General features: G+C 45.2%; 1 protein-coding gene across 1 annotated transcript; it reads left to right on the top strand.

Annotated features, from left to right (window-relative positions):
- The first annotated feature begins 18218 nt into the window (after nucleotides 1-18218).
- On the top strand, nucleotides 18219-23562 carry LOC311165283 (phospholipase A2 inhibitor NAI-like). Its single transcript, XM_084225140.1, has 5 exons — nucleotides 18219-18337; nucleotides 19353-19469; nucleotides 20915-21064; nucleotides 21193-21333; nucleotides 23205-23562. The coding sequence occupies exons 1-5, from the start codon at nucleotides 18289-18291 to the stop codon at nucleotides 23432-23434; spliced, it is 687 nt and encodes a 228-aa protein (XP_084081266.1). The 5' UTR covers nucleotides 18219-18288; the 3' UTR covers nucleotides 23435-23562.
- Nucleotides 23563-25556: the final 1994 nt, after the last annotated feature.

Genomic DNA, 25556 nt, shown 5'->3' with positions numbered 1-25556 from the left:
TGATTAGGAGGTCTGTTGCCTGTGAAATTACTTGCACTGAATTGTTATTGTAAGGTGAGGCAGGACTTTTGTTCTCCTACATGCACTTGCACATGAGGCTCATTACATTCTGGACTGGGTCTGACAACCAGTAAATCAAGGATGATTTGGCTGCAACTGGTGCCTGACCTAGGTTTTGTGGGTAATCTTTCGTTCGTGTGCAACATCGGCGTGAATCCACCTCAGTCAGCAAGCCAGCAAGCTGTGTTAATCCCAAAATACAAATTACTATGAAGCAGAGGCTATTTTAGATTACCAGTGGTCCTGTACACATTTTGTTGGTAGTTGTGGCAACTCAGAAGCTGTCTGCTGCTGACCATTCATCACAGCTCTCAGGCTGGCGTAGGAACATCTCAAATATATCTGCTTGAAACAAATAATAATTTTCTGGCTTATTTTTCAACTAAAACAACTCACTGAACCTCACTGAACCCACACAAAAAGTTGGCAAGAAGTTGGTGGAAGACTGTACCCAGAAGCTTTGTCTGAAGACATATTCAGAGACCTGCACTTCAATTTCCTACTCAGACTAGATGTGCTATCCCCAACACTTTACAAAGCTGGCCACTTTATATATATTGATTTACCTGTGTTCTGAGGATGGAGATAATTCTGGTGACCAGAGCCAGGGCTGGTCCTCCATTCCTGTTAGAATCTTAGATGCTGAGAATTTTAAACTTTCTGTGTTTAAAGGCACAGACCCACAAGAGAACACTGCATTTGACCTGAGGCTGTGGAACAGGCTTCCAAAATTAATTGATAAGACTGAGATTGCAGTGTGTAGTTGGTTAGAAGTGTGTAATATCCCAGGGTGGAAAACTTAGAGTTTGGAGTTTTAGAATATAGATATAAATATGCAGCAAGATGAAAGTTTTAAGGTGAAGGCAAGTTATTATTTTTTACCTTCCTCTTCCTCCTTCTTCATGGGTTTGGGTGATGTTTTGTAATTAAACAGAAAATTGTGGGCTTTGAGGGATCAGTTACTGAGTTAAAAGGGAAAATAATCGAAGTGTACATTCTTAATTAGATAATTTAGTCTTAAAAGACTTTGTAACAAGAGACAGTTAGCCATTTTGTGCCTTGCTAATGAAAGGCTGCAGAACTCATATTCATGAGCTTGTTTTACTGATAAGAAATAATAACAACCCAAGTCTGAACATGAACTACCATCTCAAGTGCCTTCAATCCCAACCTCGAGAAATCGATACATCCCAGCTGTTTTAAGTGTAAAGTAGTGTAGAAAAAGCAAAGCTCAATATGCCATGGAACACACAGGAGGAAGCATGGAAAGCAGATGGAGGCCTTGTGTTTTGTGTCACTGTGGCATTGGTGCATGGGATTATGGAGTGAGGCATGGGCTGTATGGTCTCATTCTTCTACCCCATATCCACAAATATCAAGTACATGTCCTATCAAGAAATATTCTATACAGCACGCCCACTAAGAATGGAAGATTTGACCACAGTCCCAACTACAGCCCTTTGCACAATAATGGCTAACAAGGTTTAAAAAATACCCCAGTGCTGCATCTAACCAGAGGATCAGAACAGGACATGAAATTGCAGGGACAGATTGACAGATTTGTTCTCTTCACCCTCCCTGGAAGAGACACCTTTTGGTAATCCCTGTGTCCTCAGCTGTGTGAGTGTTGACATGGGATATTAAGCTTGTGATTGCAATTGTACTGCTGGTGCTATGTGTAATTGCTCTGCATTGTCACCAGCAAATCAAACACCCTGATATGCTGCATTCAATAAGTCGTGTGATTTGTGAATCCCACTGGCTCTTTTGAATGTGATTCAACATATAGGTCATGACTATTTTCACATCCAGTTTTGGACCTCTACTTATGCTTTTGCAATGCCAGCTAAAAAGTTTTTCCTCAAGTTCACCTCAAGTGGACCTCCCAGAGTTAATTTTGTTACTACTTCTTATATCAACTGCACCTGCTGAGAACAGCTCCACCACTGTAGTTCAACTATTTGTTGTAGATTTCTCCTTCAGACTCCTCTTCACCAGACTAATTCCAGCTCTCTGGAGTCTGTTTCTAGGACACGTGTTCTGTCTCCTGGTCTTGGTAGCCCTCCTTTGCTCCTCCAGTTTCTTGGTAGCCCTGCTGAACTGGAGACCCAGCAGTGGAGATTGTCCCTGGCTCTGCACACCACAAAAGTCCTGACATAGACCAACTTGTGGTTTGCCCAGTTTGCAATGGGATCACATTGTCAGCTCATAATCAGTCTGACATTGACAACAGGAGTTGGACTTGGTGATCCTCGTGGCTGCCTTCCCACTCAGAGTATTCTGAGATTCTATGAATATGGTAAGATATCACAGTCAGGGTAGGGCAGGAATATCCATCATCAGTACCTGCGCTGATGTTGGACCCTTCTCCTGGACTCAGTGCTCAATTTGCACACAAAACATGGCTCATGTTAAGGGACTGTTTTCCAGCCACCCGAGAATAAAATAGCTGCAGCAGATCTGCAGTCAAAGAGATCTCTAAGGAAAGTTCTACTGCTTTGTGATAGGGAGGTATGATTTAACTCCTTTCTCTGACTTACTCTGAAGCCCAGTGTCCCAAAAACGTACTAACAAGGAGTGTGGGAAACACCATCATTTTAAATAATGACTGCATTGCTTGTGGTCTGTAAATATCTCATCAGATATTGCTGACGATCTCAGCTCTGATACCCTGGGAAAGTTCCAACATAGATAATTGCCTCCTGCCTAATTCAATTCACATTTAATAGAGTGGCAACACTCAAGTGATTGCCCTGGGGTGAATAACTGGTGGGAATCAAGAGTGCACAAAAAGCACATTAAGAAACAGAGATGAAAATCCATTGAAAATCAATGTTTGGGGAAAAGTCCTCCTCCCTTGCCTCAGGAAGTCCTGAGCCAATTTCCCACTTTCAGCTGAACAAATGGAAAGACACCTTGGGTTGTTCTTCTGGAAGGGTGATGTCATGAAGGATTACATTGAGGGTGGTGCCATGAGGGGTGCCACGATTCTTTCTGCAAAAGTCTTAACAAATCTCATGTTTTCTTCAAACCTCGTCAATAGGTATTATAGGGACCACGGACTTTTGTTTCTATGCACTTCTGTCCCTCCTATGGAAAAAGGAAGACATTCTGTTTGCCACCACTGGTGGAGGGGCAGCAGTACTGTGAGCACAGAACTCTTGTAACATGGTTGGTGTACACTGTGCATTCAGAGATGACACCATTTACATCCTGTGTCCATCTGTGTCCAGTATTTAAACATTTCAGAGGGACAAGTTTGAGTATTTAAACGTGTCAGAGGGCATGTCAGAGGGACAAGAAGTCTGGTTTAGACATGGCTAAGCTGACACTTGCTCCTGTTGTTGTTCTTGCACAGTCTGTCCTCCCCACACATGAAACAAATGGAAATTGGTTGGTTTTGCTGAAGAAGAAGTCCCTGCCCTGGCAGAGGCTTCTTTCTCTATGCCCTTTGAGATTGTATCTGCCAAATTTATTGTCTCCTTAGCAACTGACAAGTTTGCTGGGCTCCAGGTTCCTCCGTGGCAGGTGCTGCATGTGCACCTAGCAAAAAATTTTTCAGAGATCCTACAGCCCCAGATAGGTTAAGGCAGGACAAGAAACAGCTGCTTCACGTCAGGTGGCCTTGCATGGAGGCACAGGGGGATGCAGCTTACCTCCACCTATGTTTCTGGTGAAAAATTGCACCACTACAACTCCTCTCCTCAATAAAAATCTAGAGATCTCAACTTCCTTGTGGTGCTGAGGTCCTTCTGTTTCCTCCCCTGGGAGGCACCTGGCTCCTGGTGGTCTTCCTCCAAATGTCCTTTCCAAAAACTGCTGTGTCTTGGGGGTAATCTCAATCTTATATTTTACAGTCAAGTTTTGGGTGTCTGAACATCACTCCACTGCAAAACAGCCCTTTAGAGAAGGCCCCAAGAAGAAGAATCACAGAATCATAGAATGGTCTGGGTTAGAAGGGACCTCAAAGATTGTCTTGGTCTAATCCCCTACTGTGGGCAGCAATGTCTTCCACTAGACCAGGTTGCTCAGAGCCCCATCCAACATGGCCTTAAACACTTGAGGAATGGGACATCCACAACTTCCTTGAGCAACCTGTGCCAGTGTCTCACCTCCCTCACAATAAAGATTTTTCTCCTAATATCTGATCTAAACCTGCCCTCTTTTAATTTGAAGCCAGTCCCCATTTTCCTGCTCTATATGACCTTAGAAACAGTCTCTCTCCCATCATAGAATCATGGAAATTTTTGGATTGAAGGAGACTTAAAAAATCCTTTAATTCCTACCCCCAATGTCTTTTCCACCTGTGCAGACCTGGGATTCCCTCTCCCAAATCTCTTTTAACAGTAAAAGAATAGCTGCTTGTGAATCCCAGGTGGTGTCCCTGAGCCAGCACCACAGCAGGGAAGCTAGCCCAGAGCCTCAATTAAACTCTGATCCCTGAAAACAGACCTGCTGTAGTCTGAGCAAATACTGAAGCAGAAAGCCTAGAGTAGGACCCAATGAGATTTTTCCATTTCAATCTGAATGGAATCAATTACTCACCCAACCATGCTTTTCTTGTTATGCACTTAAGGGATATTCCCACTTAAGTGAATTCTGAGCCAGAGACTTTTCTAGAGGGTGTGTTATAATTCAAATAGCAAGCTGGGGCAGCTCTCCCTGGCAAGCTGGAGGTATTGAAAGGATCTTGGCTTCAGTAGATGAAGATAATTGGGGAGATTGGACAAAGGAGAAAGAAGACAGGAGAGAGAGCTCATTTCATCCAGTTATGTATACAGATTGTTAAGTAATCACATAACTTAGTAGTAATGATTCATCTTGGTGATGTCTTGTTAAAGCTCTGGGCTAGTTGTGTCTTGCATCCATGCTCCAGGCTGGAATGGGGACAAAAAACCATCCCTGGCTTAGAGTGCTGGTTAGATATTGCATAAGGGACTCAGCTCTCTTTCCTAGTGGATGCAGAGGCTGACTCTGAAAGGATTAATGTGCCCCATGGGTGGGGACTTTTGAACTGGCAGGAGCAGACCACAGGTGGAGGAGAGTATCTGAAATGAGGGGAGATTTGCTTCAAGGCAGAGGAAAATATGGGGCTTTGCCAGCAGGCTGCTCTTGGCAAAGTCTGCTCTTGCCAACTGTAACCTTGGCAGAGACCACATACAAATCATGCACATGCTAATTCTGCTGATATTAATTAGACAGCCACTTCCTTTGAGGCCAAAGGCATTTTGGATAAGCAGACACTGGCCTATTGTCCAGGATTACCCTGGTTTAATCCTGGCTTTGGTTTAGGCAGATTTTTTCATCCCCCTCATGGAACCTCTCTCTGCAGTCCATAAGAGGAATACGTTTTCTTTGACCGTGACAGGATGGGCCCGTAGTGCAGAGCAAAAGGAGAAGAAAGAACCTTTGCCCTTTTGGTGTGTCAGCCCAGCACAATAGGGGGTCCCATGTTACAGGCACATGGTATTACTGGTGACAAGCTCAAGTGTCACGCTCCTAGCTTTGAATCTATAGCAAGGCAGACTCTGGACAGCCCGGGGCAAAGGAAGGTCTAAGAAATGGGAGTTGCCAGATCATTCCTGGAATGGAGATGTCATAAAAGACCTATGGCATATTTGAGTTTCCAAGCATTGAGTGATGCCAGTTCAGCCCCATGTGATGAGGAATTAATTTTTCAGCTTCCTTTGCAGGATGTTCACTGAGTTTTTCAGTCCATGATGGAGGTGGGCTCACATCCCTGAAGCTGAACCTGAGATCCTGCAAAAGGTCCCAGCAAAAAGTCAGGGACTGTATGACTGAAGGAGGGGATTGTGCTTCCCTAACCCTCTGTACCAGGTCTGTGTGCTTCTGGGTCATGTTACAACACAGATTTGAATCAAAACAGGGTTTGAGTTCTGAATAAATTTAAATTCAATTAGCCAAGATTTGTAAAGCAGACTTTAGGCAACAGATATGTTTTCATATGTGCCTGACCGAGCACATGCCCAAAGTTGGTGTGTGGCTCCCTGCCAGTGTCAGCCAAGCTAAATGTGGACAGCTACAACCTGGTCCTCTCTGTCCCTGCCAGCATGGCCTGAACACCTTGCCCTTTTCATTGCTGGATGGCTTTTAGATCTCCTCCATGAAATGCCTTCCCAGGGGAGCACAAGACTGCTAGGGAGGGAGAAGAAGGAGGCGGAAACAGGAGAAGGAGAAGGATGCACAGAACAGATAATAGAGGAGAAGGAAGATGTGATCTTGGTTTAACTGCCCTGGTGAGATACTAAAAGGGCTTAGTGCAGTCAAATGACACCTGATTTGACCTAGAGACAGCGCAGTACAGTCTGTGCTGGGTCTGATCCAAAATAAAGCCTGCCAGATCAGAGTTAATCCTTGGAATACATTTCTGTCAGCAGTGTAAACTTAAGTTGCACCATGGCTTTGCTTCACATGGCTACAGCTTCTTTTTCTGGCACTAGGAGCCGGATGGGATGCATAGGGAGAGGGCAAAGTTTTCTGCTTCCCCAGCTCCACACCAAAGAACAATTCCTCTCTGACAGGCCAGTATGGCAGCAAAAAACACTATTCCTTGGCACAGACAAAAGGCAGGTCAAGACGTGCATTCCACAGTGATTTTCTGCCTCATAAATTGCAGATCTTGATGGCTGCAAACCCAGGTGAAGCACAAACGCTATGCCCTTAGCAACAGGTGATATAACAAGAGATCAGAGCAGCTGGAGCTGCCCCCTCAGGATGCTGTGCCTTGACCCACCTGCACGTTGCTTTCAGAGTCAGTGGCGTTTCTGACTGTCCCCAGCCCTGCCACATGGGGCTGTCCCCGTGGTGGGATTGTCACGGGGAAGGAGTGATGCCAGTACAAGCAGCAGGTACTTTGCAGGGTTGGTTTTGGAAGGGTATTTATGCTGTCCAGGAGAAGTCACTTAGCTCACTTGTTGTTACACATGAGTGTTTGAAATCACTTAAAGAATCACCAGCAAGGGTATCAGTAAAAACCAGATTTACTATTGAGCAACAGCATGACAAAGTTCACTGGCAAGATTCACTCTTACTATTTACTGGGCACTTAAGGCACACCAAGGAAAAACAAGCAACAACAAAATCAAACAAAATCCAGCCAATCAAAACAGAAATGAGCCAAGAACTATCTATACTGTGTGTGTGTGTGAGACAAAAGAAGAGTGAAGGCAAGGATAGAAAGGAATATGGCCTAGAATCTTGCCAGCACGCAACAGTACTTAGGCTTAACTTACAACTTAACCTTAATTTATACCTTAAACTTAACTTATAATTTAACCTTAACAATTTAACAGAGGAGTAACTCTTAACAGTGTTTAACCTAACTTGTAACTTGGAAGTTAAACTTAGCATTTTAGCAAAAGAACAAACACTTAGCAACATTTAACTTACCTTATAACTTATGACTTTACCTTACTTACAAGCCTAACTTAGATATCTAAGTTACTTAAACATCTAAGAAAGCAGCATTCCTTCGAGATTTACCCGTGTATATGTGTCTGGGCTGGCTGTTGTCTGTCTCTGCCCAGACACACGTGAGATGGGTTCGCTCCGATCGGGCTTCAAAGGATGAGACTGGACTCTCAGGTTCGGTCTTCAAGGTTGTTTATTATTTCTTATCTACAAACTTTTCTCTCTGCCCAGCCAGGATCTGACCAGCAAGGCAGCCAAAGGCACTCTGACTGTCCACAGGGTGGTCGTGTCTTTTTATAACAAAAACTACGTAAATCTTATTTACCTTTTGTCCCCAATTCTTATAATTTTTATTACCAAGTGTACCTTCACTAAGAACCTATCAAAAAATATCTGCCTCACACAGAAAATGGAAGACATGAAGAAGGAAGAAGAACTACGAGGCAGGCTCAAATTCCTCCATCTTGTCTCCATAACCCCCCTGTACTAAAATCTTAAAACCTGTGTTTTGCCCTGTAATTATATTATTTCTATACCATTTAACCCCCAGTGATTCTCATATCCTCATATACAGGTGGTACATCTCTCAAAGGGTCAAAGTCGAGCCGCCAGGCACTTTTGACAACATTCCAAGACTCCCGAGCCCCCCAAGGGTTCTCTCGGTAGCTCTGGACATCAGGAGCAATGTGCTGAGCTCTCACACATATGCCCATGCGCATGCACACTGACAAAGAGCCCCTGCAAGGAAGGTACTGGTGAAAGATTCCCCTCTAAGGCAGGGCAATACTCACTTTGGATGCCTCTGCACCTCTCCAGTGTCCAAGGGCTGGGCCCTGAGGAGCAGGGATGTTGCCTTAGGATTCGTCGTCGTCCAGCGATTCTCCGAGCACAGCAAACATGAGAGCTGGCTCTGGGAGACCCCACTCAGAGGGAGATTGCTGGTCACAGCCTGCTGGGGCTCAGGAGAGCTCCAAGGGTCTCAGTTTGGACCATTTCTTACAGGGTCACGAGACAGTGGGCTTTAGTCATAAGCGTGTTTCATCCTGGTCACAGTCTGGGTCAGCACTTGCTGTGAAAGTGTGAGAACAGGGATGTACTCAGGGAAGAAATAAAATTTCCAAGGCTGTTCATAAAGAAAAGAGGAGCTTGTTAGGCTGCAGCAGCTCCTGGGAGCAGTGTGTTTCTAATAAGCTCAAGAGGAGCTGAGCCCAGCTGCTGTTTGCCAGCGAGCATTTCTCAGCTGCAGCCTGGAAAAGGCGGGGGGATGCACACCTGAGCTCAGGTCTCTTCACTGAGGGTTTAGGACCTGGTGGTGCCTCTTTCTGTGCAAACACCCAGTGCTGGCTTTGCTGGGTCTGTTGCAGTTAAATTTCCCTAGGGATTGTGCCATGCAAAGCACTTCCAGAGCGTCTCACGAGTCTGAGGGTTTTATCGCTTGGGATCATCTGATATGGGGAAAATTGTAGGGGTAATGCAATACCTCACCTCCTCAGGTGGGATTGGACTTGCAAGCTAAGACTGCAGTTTGGGCAACTGAATGCATTTAGGCAGCATTTGAAATGCTCCAAAGTATCTGAGAACTCCCTGTGTGGCTGTCAGGCCGGACAGAGGAGCTGCAGCAGACCCCAGGAGCCGCTTCCCTTTGGAGGCAGCGTTCAGCAGGTTTGAGTGTGACACCAAGGACTCTGCTTGGGTCCCATGCTGCTTCAACACTCTGTGCCTCAGCACTCATCTTCACCCACAAAACTGACAGGGCCTGGAAGTCCAGATCCCAGTGGTGGGCTTTGCAGAGTGCTTCCTTTGTTTCTCTGGTCTTGGGATATGTGATAAGAAGAGCGTGTCTTCCCCAGCTTCACCTTCATTTTCATCTTTATTTGCAACCTTTTTAGTGAGGTGACCCTCATAATGAGGTTTTCTGTGAACCAGTGAATGTAATTTTGGCATTCCTCAGATTGAGATACAGACATTTTCAAGTCCACCTTAAGACCAAGCAGAGATCTGGAACCAAGCTGTACTCCTTGACGTTTAATTCTATGTTCATACAAAAGTCAAAAAAATAAAGATAACAAAAACTTTCTTGAAAAATATTGCATTAGGGATTTTTCTCTTGTATGTAACTGTCCTAGTCTTTTAATAATCTTATAATCCCTGTTCTAAATATCTTCCTTTCTTCTTTCACATTTGTTTTAATTTTCATTCTGTATCCACCTGATTATCATTTCCATAAATTTCATATAGCTGGGACTGGAATTTCCCATGTCTTATCTATATGGCATTAAAAAAAAATATTTTCTCATTATACTGCATGATTAAGTTGTTATGTAAAATTCTTTTAATCTGTTTCCATAAAACCTAATGTCTCTGGGGCAGGCTCATTAAAATCTTGTGGTTTCCCAGATGATTGCTTGAGGCCTAAAAGACACACAAACACCAGCCATTTGTCAGTATATCATCCCTATCAGGTACATTTGTAACATCCCAGGCTTGAAAAAACAGGGCAGACTGATTACAGACCACATTTGGAGGGGATTTTGTTTGAATATATCACTGATAAGTTAAGAAACTTTTTATTAGGGATATTCCTGTTGTAAAATTTTAATTTCATATAGGCAGGGTGCCTGTAGCCTGATCTCCTGAACTGCTGAAACCAGTGAATTTTTGGTTATAGGAGAGTGAGGGCCTATCTGTGAAAATGTATTCATTGTCATACATTATCCTGGAGGGAGCTCTTTGTCAGAATGCTTTTTATCCCAACAACCAAGATCTTTGTTAGTGAGTGAGAAATCCTGGTCCATATCCTTTCGGTATGAGTAGGTGAAAGCATGACAGAGAACTAAGAAAGAATTGTTAAGGTTAGAAGGGCCCTGCAAGATCATGATTCCAATTTTCAACCCACCACCACCACCACCCATTCATCACCAAACCATGCCCTCAGGTTCCACATACACGTGTTTTTGAACACCTGTGATATGATGACTCCACCACTTCCCTGGGCAGCCTGTTTCAGAACTTTACAACGCTTTTCAGTGAAAAATCTTTTCCCTATATCTAATCTAAACCCCCCCCCGCCCGGCATGACTTGAGGCAATTTCTCTTTCTCCTGGCACTTGTTGCTTGGGAGAAGAGATTGACCCAAGCTGGCAACACCCTTCTGTCAGGGAGCTGTAGAGGGGGAGAAGGTCCCCCTGTGCCCCCTTGTCCCCAGACTAAACAACCCCAGCTCCCTCAGCTGCTCCTCATCACACCTGAGCTCCACACCCTGCCTGCTTCTCCTCCCTTCTCTGGAAATGCTCTAGCACCTCAGTGTCTTTCTTGTAATGTGAGGCCCAAAACTGATCACAGGTTTCAAGGCACAAGTCATGAAAATGTTTGATTATCCCTTGCAAGGCCATTCAGGTGACTTGGTGCTTTCTACCTTCTTCTTTTCAATCTGCCTTGTGTCATACACAGCCCTGGTCACAGGCCAGCAGCGGCCGACCCTGCCTTCAGAGCTCTCCCATCCCTGGTGAAATCAGGCAGGAGGGACCTGTGTGAGCACGTCCATGCCATGCTGGACAGCTCCTTCTGCTCTGGATCCTGGAGGCCAGGAAGGCACCCCACACCCAGCCTGCTCACGGGACCTGAACCCATGTCTCCACATGGGGCCACAAGCTCTTCCAGCTGGTGCTGAGCTACCCCAGGCTCCTCCATGCTGGGTGCTCTGGAGTTTTGCTTGGATCTCTACCCCTGTTATTCACTGTTTGCTATTTCTGGATGTTTATCTGATGTTTCCTGTAATATTTGAATGCAGAATCACAGAATGGTTTGGGTTGAAGGGACCTTAGAGATCACCTTGTTCCAACTCCTCTGCCATGGGCAGGAATACCTTTCACTAGACCAGGTTGCTCAGAGCTTCATCCAGTCTAGTCCTGAATTCTTGCAGGCATGGGCTTCCACAGCTTCTCTGTACAACCTGTTCCAGTTCCTCACTACCCTCACAGTCAAGATTTTTTTAAAATGTAATATCTTATCTAAACCTCCTCTCTTTCAGTTTGGAACATCCACAGTACTACAACTTGTCAAACAGTTGTTTTGCCTGGAGGCTTGTCTTGCCCAGAGCAATGGATGCATTTCCTCATGAATGTGTGAAAGAATGAAAGAACAACCAGACAAATCCAACAACAGATTTTGCTTTCTGAACGTAACTGATGATTAAAAAATGCCCAGACCAATGCGGGCTTTAAGCAAGCATGATCGTTGTAGTGCTGTCCGACTCATTTGGGAATATCTTTATTTTATGATGCATATCAATCAATGAATAATATTGGATTGAAAAGTGATGGGAAAGATGAGCAGATGAGCATCACTTGGAAAGCTTGGATCATGTCTCCTTGTGCTGCAGGGCATGGGTTTCCGGGTTCTTCCTTATGCAATGTGTGATGCTTCACAAAAAAGGCCTGGCAAGAGGAGACAGAAACTGATGCTGAAAAGCACATAACACCTGGGCTCACTGGGGATGATGTGTGCACGCTCAGGAAAAGTTCTGCAAGAGAAAAGGATGTCATTGATGCAGTAACATCACACTTCTGAGAGATGGAATGCCAGAAATTGTAAGGAGGGTTCAGTCAGTTCCAGATCACTTCAGCTTAAGAAAAAGTGGTAACTGAGTTTGTCTGTATCTTCACACTTCAAAGATCTCCACTGTAAACAGACAGTCTGCATCTGTGAAAAGGTTCAAAGAAATGCCTGCTTTCAAATGTTTCCCACCATGTGCAGAGTTTGTAGCCACAGCACAGCCTTTTGTCTCAAGCCTAGTGATAATAATTTACTCATATTTTTCTTGATTTGGCTGTATCTGTCCATTTCCAAGGCAGGTTTTACTCACCTGTGACTCCTGCTTTTCATTATAAAGTCTTTTTTCCTGTGAGTAGGACTTGGTTAGTAATTGGCTGAAGACCAAGAGAGGGTGGAAAACTGATTGAGTGATATTTTTCAGAAAAAATCCAGTCCAGGGCAAAAATTGATGCCTTTGCCAATTCACATCTCCTGTTTCCAAGTATGTCGTCTGTTTTAAGAAGGCCAGAGGTGTGCAGATGGGTGCAGCGGATAGCCAGAGGGAAGGAGTAGATGAGTGGTTGAATGGATCTTTGTCCTCCAAAATCCTCCAGATCAGCTTAGCATCTGCAGTGTGTCAATGCCTCATCACCAGGTTGTCTTTGGCTGGCTCCTTTTTTCCCCCACAAAATTAGGCTTTTAAAAGAAATGTATAGGTTCCCATTGTTCTCACTAATTCCTTCACAAATTCCAGTGGGATGTAGAAGGCTGCCACTTGTCCATTGCCTTCCCAGGACCTGGGACCTTCATCACCAGCTCCAGCTATATGGGAGACTTTTTGTGCAGAAAGCAGGGAAAAACAAAGCCATCTAAACACATTAAATTAAGTTGCCAGGGGCTTGGGGTCAGGCCACTTTTTCAAGAGACAAGAGCAGATCCAGGTTACTTGAGAGCCCAGTTAGACATGATTCCTGAAACACGACTTTCTATTCCATTTTGAGATTCCTAACCACTCCCATGAATAATAAATATAATGTGTGGATATTAGTATTCTATTAAAAGAGTTCACCTTATGTATTCATTGGGGTTTTTTCATACCAGACCATGCATTAACTTTGGCTTGATTTACCAGTTAAAACTAGGAAACTGATCTGCCTCAGCTGTCAGCCTGGAACCCTCTCAGTGAACGAGCTCTGATGCTGGTAAAGTTGCACACTGGAGAAGTTCACCAAAGAGGAGGTTGAAATATGAATTTCTAATAAGAGGTGTGAATATCTAATCGGGATGTACTTTCTACATCATCCCCTAATGGATTAAACAGGTGCTGTTTTCTTGAATGCTCAAAGATGACATTGCTGATGACTCATGCTGGAACAGGGAGTTCATTGAACACACTGAAGTGTGTGCAAATTTATCTTCCTTCAGGATATTTGAAAAGCAGTTGGATTCCCTGGCAATTATTCCTGCTGAAAAGGTAACTACTGGCCAGGGTGCCAGCAATTCATCGATGTTAATGGCATCAATGGCATAGTGTCAAAGGTAAAATAAAATGTCCCTTGCACTCCTTTAAGTGTCTTGATCTCTTGAAGGAGGAAGTTTCATGATTTGGTAGTGTTCAGCAATTTGATTTCTGTGTATTTTCTCAGGAGTGTTGCTGCACAGGTGCAATAACATGTCCACTACCATATTTTTTAGCCACAGAAGAAAGCATTTAAGCAACTTTATGTTATTACATTCATATTATTTCTAGCCTTCAGCTTCTCTTCCCTGGTTCACAAATTCTTTGCCAACAGGAGCTCTCACCTTGAAGGACTGACCTGCCTGGCTGGAAAGTGAGCCCCAAAGGGTATTTTTAAGAAAGACAGATCCAGCACTGGCTGGAAGAGGGAAGGAGCCCCTCTCTGGGGAGAGGTGCAAGGACAAGGCTCAGTGCAGCCACCTGGGACCTGGCACTGGCACCATGCCACGTAAAGTCCTCACGGGAAAGTAATGTGTGAAAATTGGCATCCTATTACAGGAATGCTCTTCCAGACACACAGTAATTTCCTTCCTGACAAACTCTTGGTTCTCTGACTCCCATGGAGCCAAGGGTGTGACTTTGCTCCCTTGAACTATCTGGGTGCCACCAGCCTTCCCTCCCCAGGTCCTGTTTCAAGCACTGACCACACATCAGCAGTAGGTGGGGAGAGGCAATAAAAGTCCCTCCTTTCTGGCCTGGAGTTATTTGGTGAAGCACTGTGGGGAGCACAGCTGAGGGGGTACCTTGGGAAGCTCCACATCAGGAGTGGCAATTAGATTTATCCTGACCTACCCCTTGGCTGGTTTATTTACTTGTGCAATCACAGCTAAGACAAATGACTGTCAAATTGACCTGGTGCAGTGGAAGGTGAGAGGGGGGTGGAACTAGATGGTCCTTAAGGCCCTTTTCAACCCAAACCATTTTGTGTTCCTGTGAAAACTTCCTCAGCTATAGTCAGCAAGCACATAGTGAGACTCTGCTGCTCTCACCCTTTGGGGCAGATGCACTAACCCTTGCATGGAGTGGTTAAGAGTTGCTGTGTTGTGTTTCCTTGCCTGGTTAACCAGACTAGCAGTTTTTGCCAATCTCTGTTCTGGAGAACTAGGAATCAGCTCAGAAAATGGGTGGATTTGAGTCTTCTTCTGTAGCTTTTTTTATGGGCTGGGTGACTTCACCATTGAAATGTCGTAGCACATTGTGGTTCTGTTTTCTTGCATCATGGTTAAGAGGAGGTAAGGAGACACCACTACTCCCACAGAACCTGTGCCTGGGCTTTTGGAGCACTGCTCTTTTTTTGGAGGTATTACTTAGGCATGCTCTTTCACTGTTGGAGACGTGCAAGGTCCTGAAGTCACAGACAGCCCCATGTTAGCATAGCCCAAATGTTAGCCCAGTGAGGCTGGGAAGTTAACACTGTCTTCTAAAGAGAAGCAGAAAAGGAGACACTTTGTGGTTAGAAATGGCTATGGTGATGGTCCCTCCAGCCTTTTTCAGGATCTATGTCCTGGTAACTGGGCAAGGGGTGACACCTCTGCTGTGGCTGCCAGTATTCTGGGTGACCCTTTGGATGCTGCTGAGCACCCCAGCCTTGTGTACAGGGCTTAATCCTGACCACCAATTTGTCTCCCAATTGCAGAAAGGGCTTTGCAGGCTTTGGGCTGCAGGGAGGGGAGCCCTTGTCAGAGTGCTGCAATAACTGTGAGGGACAAGGGCAGGCAGCCACTCTGTGCTTGCCTGGTTCCAGGGCTCTGTTGCATTCACCCTTCACCCTGGTGCATCCTCTCTTCTGGTTCCTTCTCAAGTGTTTCATTACAGGAAGAGGGTGCTCCTCTTGGCCCCAGATGATCTCACCATCAGAGGGTTTATCCTTAGCTCTGACCTCACTTCTTCTTTTTCAAAGCCAGCATTAGGAATCCTCCCTTTGAACGCCAGTTAGGACTTTGAAAGGCTTTCCTCCAGTATCTCGTACAGGAACCATTCACCCTTTCTAACCTTTACTTTCTTTGTCACACTTTTGTCACTATTATTTCTTTTTCAGAGCTTTCTGACCTGGGTTCTTCAGCTGTGATGTAAATCTGATATATTTTCATGCTTTGAAGACAAACCTTTATGTGTGGGCTCTTGGAATGAGAAAAAATAGTATTGAGTTGTGCCATGAGAGATTTATATTGGATATTAGGAAAATTTCTTCACAGAAAGGGTGGCCAAGCACTGGAAGAGGCCTCCCAGGGAAGTTGTGGTGTCACCGCCCCTGGTGGCACTTAAAAGATATGTAGATATTTTATTTAGGAACATGGTTTATTGGTAGGCTTGGCACTATTAGATTGATGGCTGGACTCAATGCTCTTAAAGGTCTTTTCCAACCTAAACAATTCTCTGATTTTATGAAACCCACTGGAATTTTCTGCTACAACTTTGCAGGACAAATTCATGTGTGTTTTTAGATGCTCTAGCATCTAGATGGATGTCTTTCTTCTGCTGATCATAGAATCATCTTCCTTTTCATTTTATCCCTATTTATCTCCCCTTCCTACCAATGCTATTTTCAGGGTTGGACTTTTAACTTTTCTGGTCTCACAGATTTCTCTGACCTCCCCAGCCTCTGTCTCACCTCCCTGAAGAGTATGACTGCTGTGCTACCATCCTTCTCTCCTTCTGGAAACATGGACACGCTGCAGATGACAGGCACTTCATGCACACCATGAAATTAAAATATAAGAACCAATTTAGAAGGAATCTTGAGAAAGAGCATCTAATCCATCTCTCAGCCCTGGAGCAGGATTCTATCAACTCATATAATCCCCTGATAAATACTGGTCTAGTCTGTTTTTCCACGCCACCCAGGATGGAGGATCCACACCTTCTCAGGCAATCAGCTTCACTATTGTCACTGTTTGAAAATTCCCCCAATACCTAATGTAAACCCCCCATGATAGTTTTTCCTATCCAGCCCTGTTTTTCTGTAGACCTATATGATGTGACTGGGTGTCCCCTGACCACCTTTATTGTTTTCATCTTCTCTGATAAGTCTTATTTTCCGGGTCTCTTATTGCTGCAGATGGTGCCTCCTCCTTGCTGTGCTTGGTTTCATCTCTAAAAGAGCACATGAAAAGGCTGCAGCTTCACACCCTCCCTCCCTGAGAGGTAGGAAACAGGTGAGTTTTATATGATTCAGTGAGACTAGTGTGGTCATGTTGTTCAGGGAAAGCCCCCAAGCACTTCACTAATCATCTTAAATGAAAGGGCATGAAATTAAAATCACCAGAGACAGTCACATCTTCTCATCTTCCTATTTGTATCTGCAGTCCCATTTTTAGTCAAATGGCAGAATCACCCTGATCTAGGTACCCCTGTCTGCCTGGGGACATGATTTTATTCTTTGTGAGGTTTAAGACCAATAAGAAATTAATTTTCATCCTGAACAGGCTGCAGTCAGGACTTTGATTTCATTTTAACATATCTACTGCAGCGTGAGACCATTTCTGAGCTGAAAAAGAATTTCTGGGTGAAGATATAATTCTCCCTGGTTTCCTTGTGATATCAGATTTATGGACAATGGGGGACCAAGGCTCTTATCCAGTGTGATTCCCATTCTTATAGCACTGTGGGCTTAGCTAAGAAGTGGTCCCACTGGACTACTCAATATATTGGGAAATGTCAAAAGACAACTGTCCTTTGAAGGGGTTAGTCTCAAATAGGAAAGGAGCATGAGGGCACTTAAGTTCTTCCCGTCTGTCAGTGCAAAAAGTCCTGGAGGGCCCGTGTCCAATATGGTGCAGGACAAGAGGATACCTTCAGAGTGGGATACGGTTTCAATGAGGTTTCACATCCTGATAAAACCTGCCCATGAGGCAGGGAGCCCGTGGGCCAGTGACAGATTCGTCACTGCCGCTTGGCATTAGCCCATCATGAGATGCCAGGGCATGGAAAACTGCTATAACCTTTCCTAATCTGGGACCAGGCTGTTGTGCAACCACATCGATGCTTTGTCTGTGCTGATTTGGTTTAATTTAAAACACAGAAGGACAGTAGGAGATTTCCTTATCAACCGCCAAGTGTTTTAAATCAAAACCCAAACCCTGGAGTACTGGCTTTGCTGCTCTGACGTATTCAACCCCGAGAACCCTTGACTGAGCCTGCTCCAAGATGTGCTTTGGCAGTCACTTTGCAAACTGAAGCTGCACTCCAGCTTGGAGAGGAAGTTCACTGCTTTGGCACTGCTGCTTTCCTGCTGTACTGTGGGCATGAGAGCTCCTGACTCTGTGGTGGGAATGACAAAATGGGAAACCAGCCATCAAAAACTCAACCACAGTGGAATTTCCTGGCTGCTCCTTGCTATACTTTGTTTCTTTGGGCCTAGCAGTGAGAGCACACCAGGGCTTTTCAAATGGTTTCCTCTCCACCATCCATATGGATGGTGGAGAAGCTGAACATTGTTCAAAGTCTTTACCAGAGACATGCCTGGTATCACCAGGAAAGCCAGTCTTACCCCACAGGATGCACGCTCTACACAGGGGAAAACCAAACAGCATCACTCATGTGAAGAAAAAGGCAAAACCCGTGCTTTAAAAGAAAAAGCAGACACTGATGTTAGTGCCCAGCAGTATATGTTTATTGTTCAGAAAACTTCCCCAACTCCTACTTCCCTAAAACACCCCCTTTCCTTCCAGTTTATAAAGCCCTTGTGGCACACAGTGCTCTCTTGGGTGAGACCTGGCAGCTCCCTGTGCTTACATCCCATCAGCATGAGGGTATCCCTTGGACTCAGCTTCCTCCTGGCTTTCCTGGACCCAGGTGAGCTTTTCACTATGGGGTTGTGAGACACAAAAGAGGTCTGGGAATGGAGTGCTTTTTGTGTGAGGCAATTGCTGCCATCTGAGCCATGAACCCCCCTCATCTTGGGGGATTTGTACTGCAGAGGGGTGACTGGTCTTGGGGGATCTCTGATCCTATGAGCCAATGTGCAGATGAGGGGGTTGGCATTTGCAATGTGAGCTCACAGTCTGATTTTCTGTGGTGCTCACTGGTGGTTTAGCCAGGACAGGCATCAGAGTGACTCAGGTTACCCTGAGGCACACAGACCTTTGGTAAGCTGAATCGATCTCCAGGCTCATTTATTTTACTCATGCCCAGGGCTGTGTGACATTTTGGACATAATGTCATCTCAGCTGTCCTTCAGTTCTGCTCCAGAAAAGCACAGCTGTCTTGGAGGTCTTGGGTCACAGGGGATGCCATGGCCACTGCAAGGTGTCTTAACTGGCACCTGGGTTTAGGGAAGTGACACATGCCCTGGACCTCTTAAACTACACGCTGGACTCTGTGGGTGTGTGTCATGGAAGGGATCTGTTTGCTCTCTGTTGAAATACATGCTATTCCTTTCTAAGTGTTTCCTGATGAGCATCTGATATTCTGGTCTGCTTAAAGTGTTCCAACAGGTATCTGGTGAAGTGGTTTCCCCTAATGCCTACAAAGAGATATACAAAGAGATAATGCTTACAGAGAGTCTGCAGTTTGTACAGACTGCAGCCAACCTGCTGGCAGCTCTTGTTCCCCGGCCACTCAGGTGCCCTTATTCTCTACAAAGAGAGAATCTGGGGTCTGTGAATCCAGGAACACCTGAGTGCCTGCCAGGATGAAGGGGTTTGTAGGGCTGCTGTCATCAGCAACTCTAGAAAAGCCCAACAGAGATTGCACAATGAAACATAAGGGAAATGTTAAAACTGCTGATCAATGCTGAAACAAACATCAGTGAAAGAGGAAGTGAGATCCCTTATGTCTGCTGCTCAGGAATGTGTCCTCCTCTCCCCAGGGACCTGCCTTCAGTGTGAGATATGTCACAGCATGGGAAAAAGCTGCTCTGGCCCCATGAAAACCTGCACTGGTGGTGAAGACACCTGTGGCATTATTCTGCATGAAGTCCTAATAGGTGAGACAACCTCTAAGCCAGTGTGGCTTTCAGAGTGGGGCTGGCTTGGGGACTTGTCTTTCTCTCCCTGCTTCTGTCACTGGTAGTATGGTCCATCCTTGGATAACATGTTCATTTTTCTTTTACTGTCAGATGACCCAGAGATCAGGATAGTCTGAGATAGGAAAAGCTCTTTATTCTTCTATTTCAAGAAGCAGTTTTCTACTGAGAGGGTTTGGTTCTTAGTTGTGGAGGGAAGGACCAAAACCTCACAGTGGGAGGAAACACTGGCTTTTAATTCTGGTGAAGGTGAGTAGTTGAATCAGGAAGTTGGGAGACTGAACCATGACTTACACTAAGGTCCTGACACTTAGTACTGGGGATGCACTGGTGATGTGTGGAGAGAGAAGCTTGTCTGTCCTCAAGCGGGGATGGGGACACCATGCCATCCTGGAGTGCCACCAGGGCTGAGCTATCACCTTATCATAGTAATCATCATCAACATCATCATCATCATTATCATCAATCAGTTAGGTTGGAAGAAACCTTGACGATCACCTGGTTTCAAATCCCCTGCCCTGGCCGGGGAGAATTTCCACTAGATCAAGTTGCTTAGAGCCCCATCCAGCTCGGCCTTGAACACTGCCAGAGATGGGAGACTTCCACAGCTTCCCTTGGCAACTTGTTCCAGCATCTCACCACTCTCACTGTCAAGAATTTCTTCTTAATTTCTAATCCTAATCTAACCTCATTCAGGCTGATGCCATTCCCTCTAGCCCTATTAGTTCATGTCCTTGTCAAAAGCCCCTCTCCAGCTCTCTTGTAGCTCCTTTAGGCACTTGAAGTTGCTATGAGGTCACTAGAGGAGCCTGCCCTTCTCCAGGCTGAGCAACCCTTTCAGCTTGTCCTCAGAGGAAAGGTTGTCAACCAGTAACTATGTCTCTCTAGCTGAGCCCTGACACAGCTGGACACAGTTGTGTTAGAGGCTCAGTCATTTCTCAGCCTTAGTGATGTGATTGTTGCCTTTTAGACTGGAGCCTGGCTCAAATCCTACCAGCTTTGGGGCTGGCAGCTCCAGTGCCTGCCTTTTTCTGCTGCTGTGCTCACCTTTCATCCTTCAAGCACTTCAGCAGACTCAATTTAGCTGTTCTGCTCCCCTTTACACCTTCTGGGCTTGGCTGATGGGATAGACCAGACTTGCCTGTGTCAGGGTGCTTGCGGCTGGGATGGACTGTGCACTCTGCAGATTTTACACAGGCTGAGCAAGCCTGTGCTATGGGTCAGAGGCATGTGTCACACCATCATCTCTGCTCTGTCCTGGCTCACTGGTGACGCTTCTCAGGGGGCTCAGGGGTCCCTCTCAGGCCCTGGGACAGCTGCCTAGAAGATGGTACATGAACCAATGGGGGGGGAAAATGAGTTACTTTGTGTGGAACGACTTGGCATTGCCTTCTGCTTCATGACAGGGGGGATGGCCATCTCTTCATCCATCAAGTCCTGCCTGCCATCCCACGTCTGCCACCTTGGTCCTGTCACCGTGAACTATGGGAAGGTGAAAGCAAAGAGCCACTTGGTCTGCTGTACGGGCGATGACTGTCGGACCACCTCCGTGTCATGTAAACCATTTATTTTCCTTATAGCCCGTCCCCTCTCTATCTGATCCATCCCATGGTGAGGCCATCACCTGTGTTATTCCTCTCATTCCCTTATTGAAACCAGCTGCAGCTCATGTCTTTCATTCCAGTGCCACCAGAGAATGATGTGCCCAATGGATACCAGTGTCCTGCCTGCTACAGCGTGGACTCCTTTCAGTGTGGTAACGAAGTTGTAAACTGCACAGGATCTGAAGACCAATGTGTTGACCTTGCTGGGTTAATGAATGCTGGTAACTGCCTATCATTTGGGGCTGTTTTTTATCTTCTTGGTAAAATGGGCGAAACTAGTCTAAGAGAAAGCTCTACTGAGAAAAGTATGGGCAAAAGGTGTGAAATAAAAAAAAGAAGATACAAGAAACTTATAGCTGAAAACTAAAAACTTCAAGCTGATCAAAGGGCAGGCATTGTTTTCCTTTCCTTCTTCCCAGTCATGCATGGATAATTGCTGGGATTCTTCATAACACAGCATAACTGAGATCAAGAGTAGAACTGGTTTCTTGGGGCAATCTGGGTGTGAAACAAACTTGACCAAGCCCCTGAACCTGCTGGCCCTAGCCAGGATGTATGAGGATGAGTCTGGATCAAAGCCAGTTGCCAGCTCACTGGAGGTTCAGATGGAGCTTTGCAGAGACCCTGCTTTCCCATGGGGTAACACCAGTCATGTGGGACAAGACATTGTTGCAGTGGGGCTTCTGTATGAGGAAAGCTGGGGCCAGATCCCCTGCCTTGAAGTCCAGCCTTTGAACAGCTCCATCAGAAATCTTTTTCCCACCTCAGGTCCTGTAATTAGAGAGAGGAAAGCAGACAGCAATTTTTCTGGTCACTCTCCTTTCCACCCCTGCTGCAGGTAAAAGACTTACACCTGTCATGGCACACCTGTGCTCCAGCAGGCAGGAAAAAACCCACTGAAATAAAGGGCAGCAACACCAGCTGTAGGAGCAGGCTGAAAAACAATTATCTTGTATATAGTTATGGATGAAGTTCCTTTAAGTTGATAATATTGCTAGGTGATGATGTGATGCCTGAAGGTCCTCCCTATAGACTTTATTAATGTGCTGTCCAAACCCTGAATTAGATCATGTTTCACAGAGACAACATGAAGGAAAATAGGAATTTTCATAGTCACAGCAATGAAAATAGAGTGGCAAAATTAATTCAGTGTATGACTGAAATAAAAATCCTCCCAACTTGTCTTAACTTGACTGATCAGCCACTGTGAATGGAGAAGGCCTGTGCAGTGTGATAAACTGTGCATAAAAAGCAGCAGTGTAGGGGAGCACAGGAATGTGAGGAGCTAATAAAGTGTCTTTACCTGTTATTTGTATTTGAGATAAAATTGTCCAACGAAGTATTCCAGACCTCCATAATCTGCACAGCAGAGACACAAGAACAGCACTAGCAAAAGCAAGCAACAGGAGCAAGAATACCTGAATGGGGAGTTAGGCACTCAGCACCTACTCAGGTCTCCTCTTGTAAATGCTCCAGTGGTGGCAAAGGACAAGTTCAGGTTTCAGTGGGCCTGTCAGCAGGTTTCTCTCTTGGTTTGGCTAAAATCCTATCAAGACTTCAAGAATGAATTCCTCTTAATAAATAGCTCAGGCTGTATTGTCATTGAGACTTCTCAACTCCATGTCAAATCTGACTGAGAGAAAGTCATCCTGACTGGGAGAAAGTCATGAGAGGGTCAGAGAGAGAAGGAGACAATGAATACCTGGTGTGCTGTTACACAGCCCTGGTTTCTTTAGGAAGCCGAAGTCTGGGCAGAAGAATCTTTAAATGTGAGAAAGAGAACTACTTAAGACATTTTCACTTTTTAAATTTAAATGCTTAGAATTTTTAAAAGTCATCTTTATTTAGCAGAAAGAAAGAAGGCAGACCTTAAATCACTTATATTTCAAGTCAGCCAACATGGCCTTGCTGTTTCCTCAGCTTTGTTCAGGGGATGGGAACAGACAGTGCTGGTGGCTTTGGAACCAACTGGATGTAACAAATGGGCAGTTCTTAGCTTGGAAATGGGGACTGCACTGGCCAGGGTGGGATTAATGTTGGGGATTGGTTTCCCTGATACATGCCGTGTATTTCTTCTGTTTCCCCTGCACAGGTGGACTGTCTCTGAAAGCTGCCATGAAGGGTTGCACCACCATTTCTGAGTGCAGTATGGTAGGAGATGGAAAAAACAGCCTGGGGATGATGGACATAAAGTTGAAACGGTTCCAATGCAGACCAGCTTCTGCTATGTACAGCGTGGTGTACAGTGCTGGTGTTGCCCCTCCACACACAATCTTCCTTCCTGTCCTATCAGGATTCATCCTGGAGAAGGTACTTTTCTGACTCTCACTAGTGCTGGGTTGAGCAAAACCCACAGCAAACCCCAGCAGTGGTTTGCAACTTAGTCGTTTTTGCTGTAGCTTCTTCTGCATGGGGATTTTATTTTCAGATTAGCTTTTCTTTTATATTTTCACAGAATAAAGACAGCACTTACACTTCCTTTGTTTCCTTATTGATTTATTCTCATTTAAACCTTCATCAGTTCTATTGGGGTTAGTTTTGTGTTGCATTCTCTCAGGGCTTTGTCCATAGTGAGACCATATGAGACTGTGCAAAGTCCTCAAACCCTTCACAAGAATTGGGTGCTCTCAAGCCAGCCCTAGAGTCTCCATCCACTATCTCAGTATAAGTGGCAACTTACAAAAACCACTGTTCCAGGCTCTGAAAAGGACTGGACATGAGCTCCTGAGAGGTTCACTCCAAGTAGAAATGTCACTTGCCCCTTTTTCCAATCCTAGTATCTTGTTTGTCCAAGTAGGAGGAGTCCCTCAGCTCAAAGAGCTGCTTCTGCCCTGGGCTACAAATAGTATTTGCTTCAGAGTATAAGACACTGCAATAGGCAACCTGCACCTGGCAAGAAGTTGCCTTACTAGATACTCACCCGTTTACTCTTAAGTTTCATGATTATCTGGAATAAATGCTTATGTTGGGAACTTCTAATTAAGGTAGCTTTCCATGGTGACAGACAGCTGGGAGTCCAACTAATGAGAAACTTCGGCTTAATTCTTATTTCCTCTCTGTTGGCTGAACTACACCCACAGCTTGTGCAGCCTTCCCACTTCTACATTTGCCACCCCCTGGCTATTCTGCCCCAGCTGCCCTGTGCCTCATGGGTATCCTTGGGTTGGTATCACACAAAAACACTGAAGAAAAACACCTCTCAGGCAGCATTGCCATACCTGGAAGTTAGTGCTGGCTGTGGGCTAAAGGACGAAGTGGTGAGAGCTCTGAGAGATGCTGAGGTATACAGTGGAGGGGTGTTAGCAAAATTCAACATCTCCCTGTGTGTCTGCTCCCAGATGAACATCCCAGTTTGGAGCAGACTATAGGACCATGAAGCAAAGTTCATGGTTGTGTCTGCCCCTAAAAGCCCCAGCTCAACAGGGCAAGCACGCATTTTGGGCACGGAGTTCCAGGGGTCAAGCAATGCAATTTTATCTCCTAGTTCAGTGCTAGGAAAGCCTTGGCTGCTGAAACCAGACCACAACATGTGGCAGTAGTGAGATGACTACGCCTACGTGTGTATGCATGAATGTATACGTGATCAGCTTATAACTTGCAGCATGGGGACTGAATGTTCTTGCAGTTTTTGTCTCCTCTGACTTTCCCTTCTTCCCAAACAGGCTGAAACTCTTTTCTTTCTAGTATTCCCACCAAATCATTTGGGATAAAATGTGATATTATCTATTATAATAAAGGGGTGTGGGTCTGAGAGTGAAAATTCATTTTTGAGGTAGGGAGTGAACTGCTAATACAGATTTAATGCAAGGAAAAGAGTCTGGTTAGACTCAGTTAATTATTTGCAGAGGCTGTACAATTACAGCGTGGATGTTAGAATAGGAAAACAGCTCCCTCTTCATGGTTTAGCCCTATACTGATACTGCAGTGACCCACTCATTCAGCATTTTTCCAGATCTGATAAAATCCTGGAATCAAAAAAATTCTCTTTCTCTGTAAGTACATTATCCCTGAACACATCTCCTGCACGCTCACGTGGAACATTACATTACTGTCCATGGCACCCCTGTGGCAGACCTGGATCCGCTTCAATGGCTCAGCCCTTCACCTTCTGCTCATTCCACTCCAGCCTGTGATGTTATCAAGACGGAAAAGCTGAATGGATCTGTTCAGCCTGGTCAGGACTTGGGTGATACACATCCAGAGAGCCATGGTGCTGGGGTGGTATTTTGTGAAGGACAAGGGGGAGAGCAGACAGCAATACTTCTGATGAGGGTTTGTGGTGCAGAAAGCAGAAGCAGCTTAATTTTGACCTCTAACTCAATGTTGTGGCAAACAAAGCTGTTACAATCTGTGCTGCATAAATGATGGAGTGACGAGTGGAAACAACCCTGCATCTTTATGACTGATAGCCTTGTGCTTGGTCCTGTTCCAACATCCACATTTT

Source organism: Fringilla coelebs (assembly GCF_963513975.1).
Source record: "Fringilla coelebs genome assembly, chromosome: Z".
NCBI classification, from domain to species: domain Eukaryota; kingdom Metazoa; phylum Chordata; class Aves; order Passeriformes; family Fringillidae; genus Fringilla; species Fringilla coelebs.
Note: the sequence above shows the minus strand (reverse complement) of the source record. Positions and strands in the feature narration are given on the sequence as shown.

Coding starts and splice junctions, on each gene's coding strand:
- LOC311165283 (XM_084225140.1), top strand. CDS start 18,289: ATGAGGGTATCCCTTGGACTCAGCTTCCTCCTGGCTTTCCTGGACCCA. Junction 19,470..20,914: donor TCTGCATGAAGTCCTAATAG/GTGAGACAACCT, acceptor GCTTCATGACAG/GGGGGATGGCCATCTCTTCA. Junction 21,334..23,204: donor TGCTGGGTTAATGAATGCTG/GTAACTGCCTAT, acceptor TCCCCTGCACAG/GTGGACTGTCTCTGAAAGCT.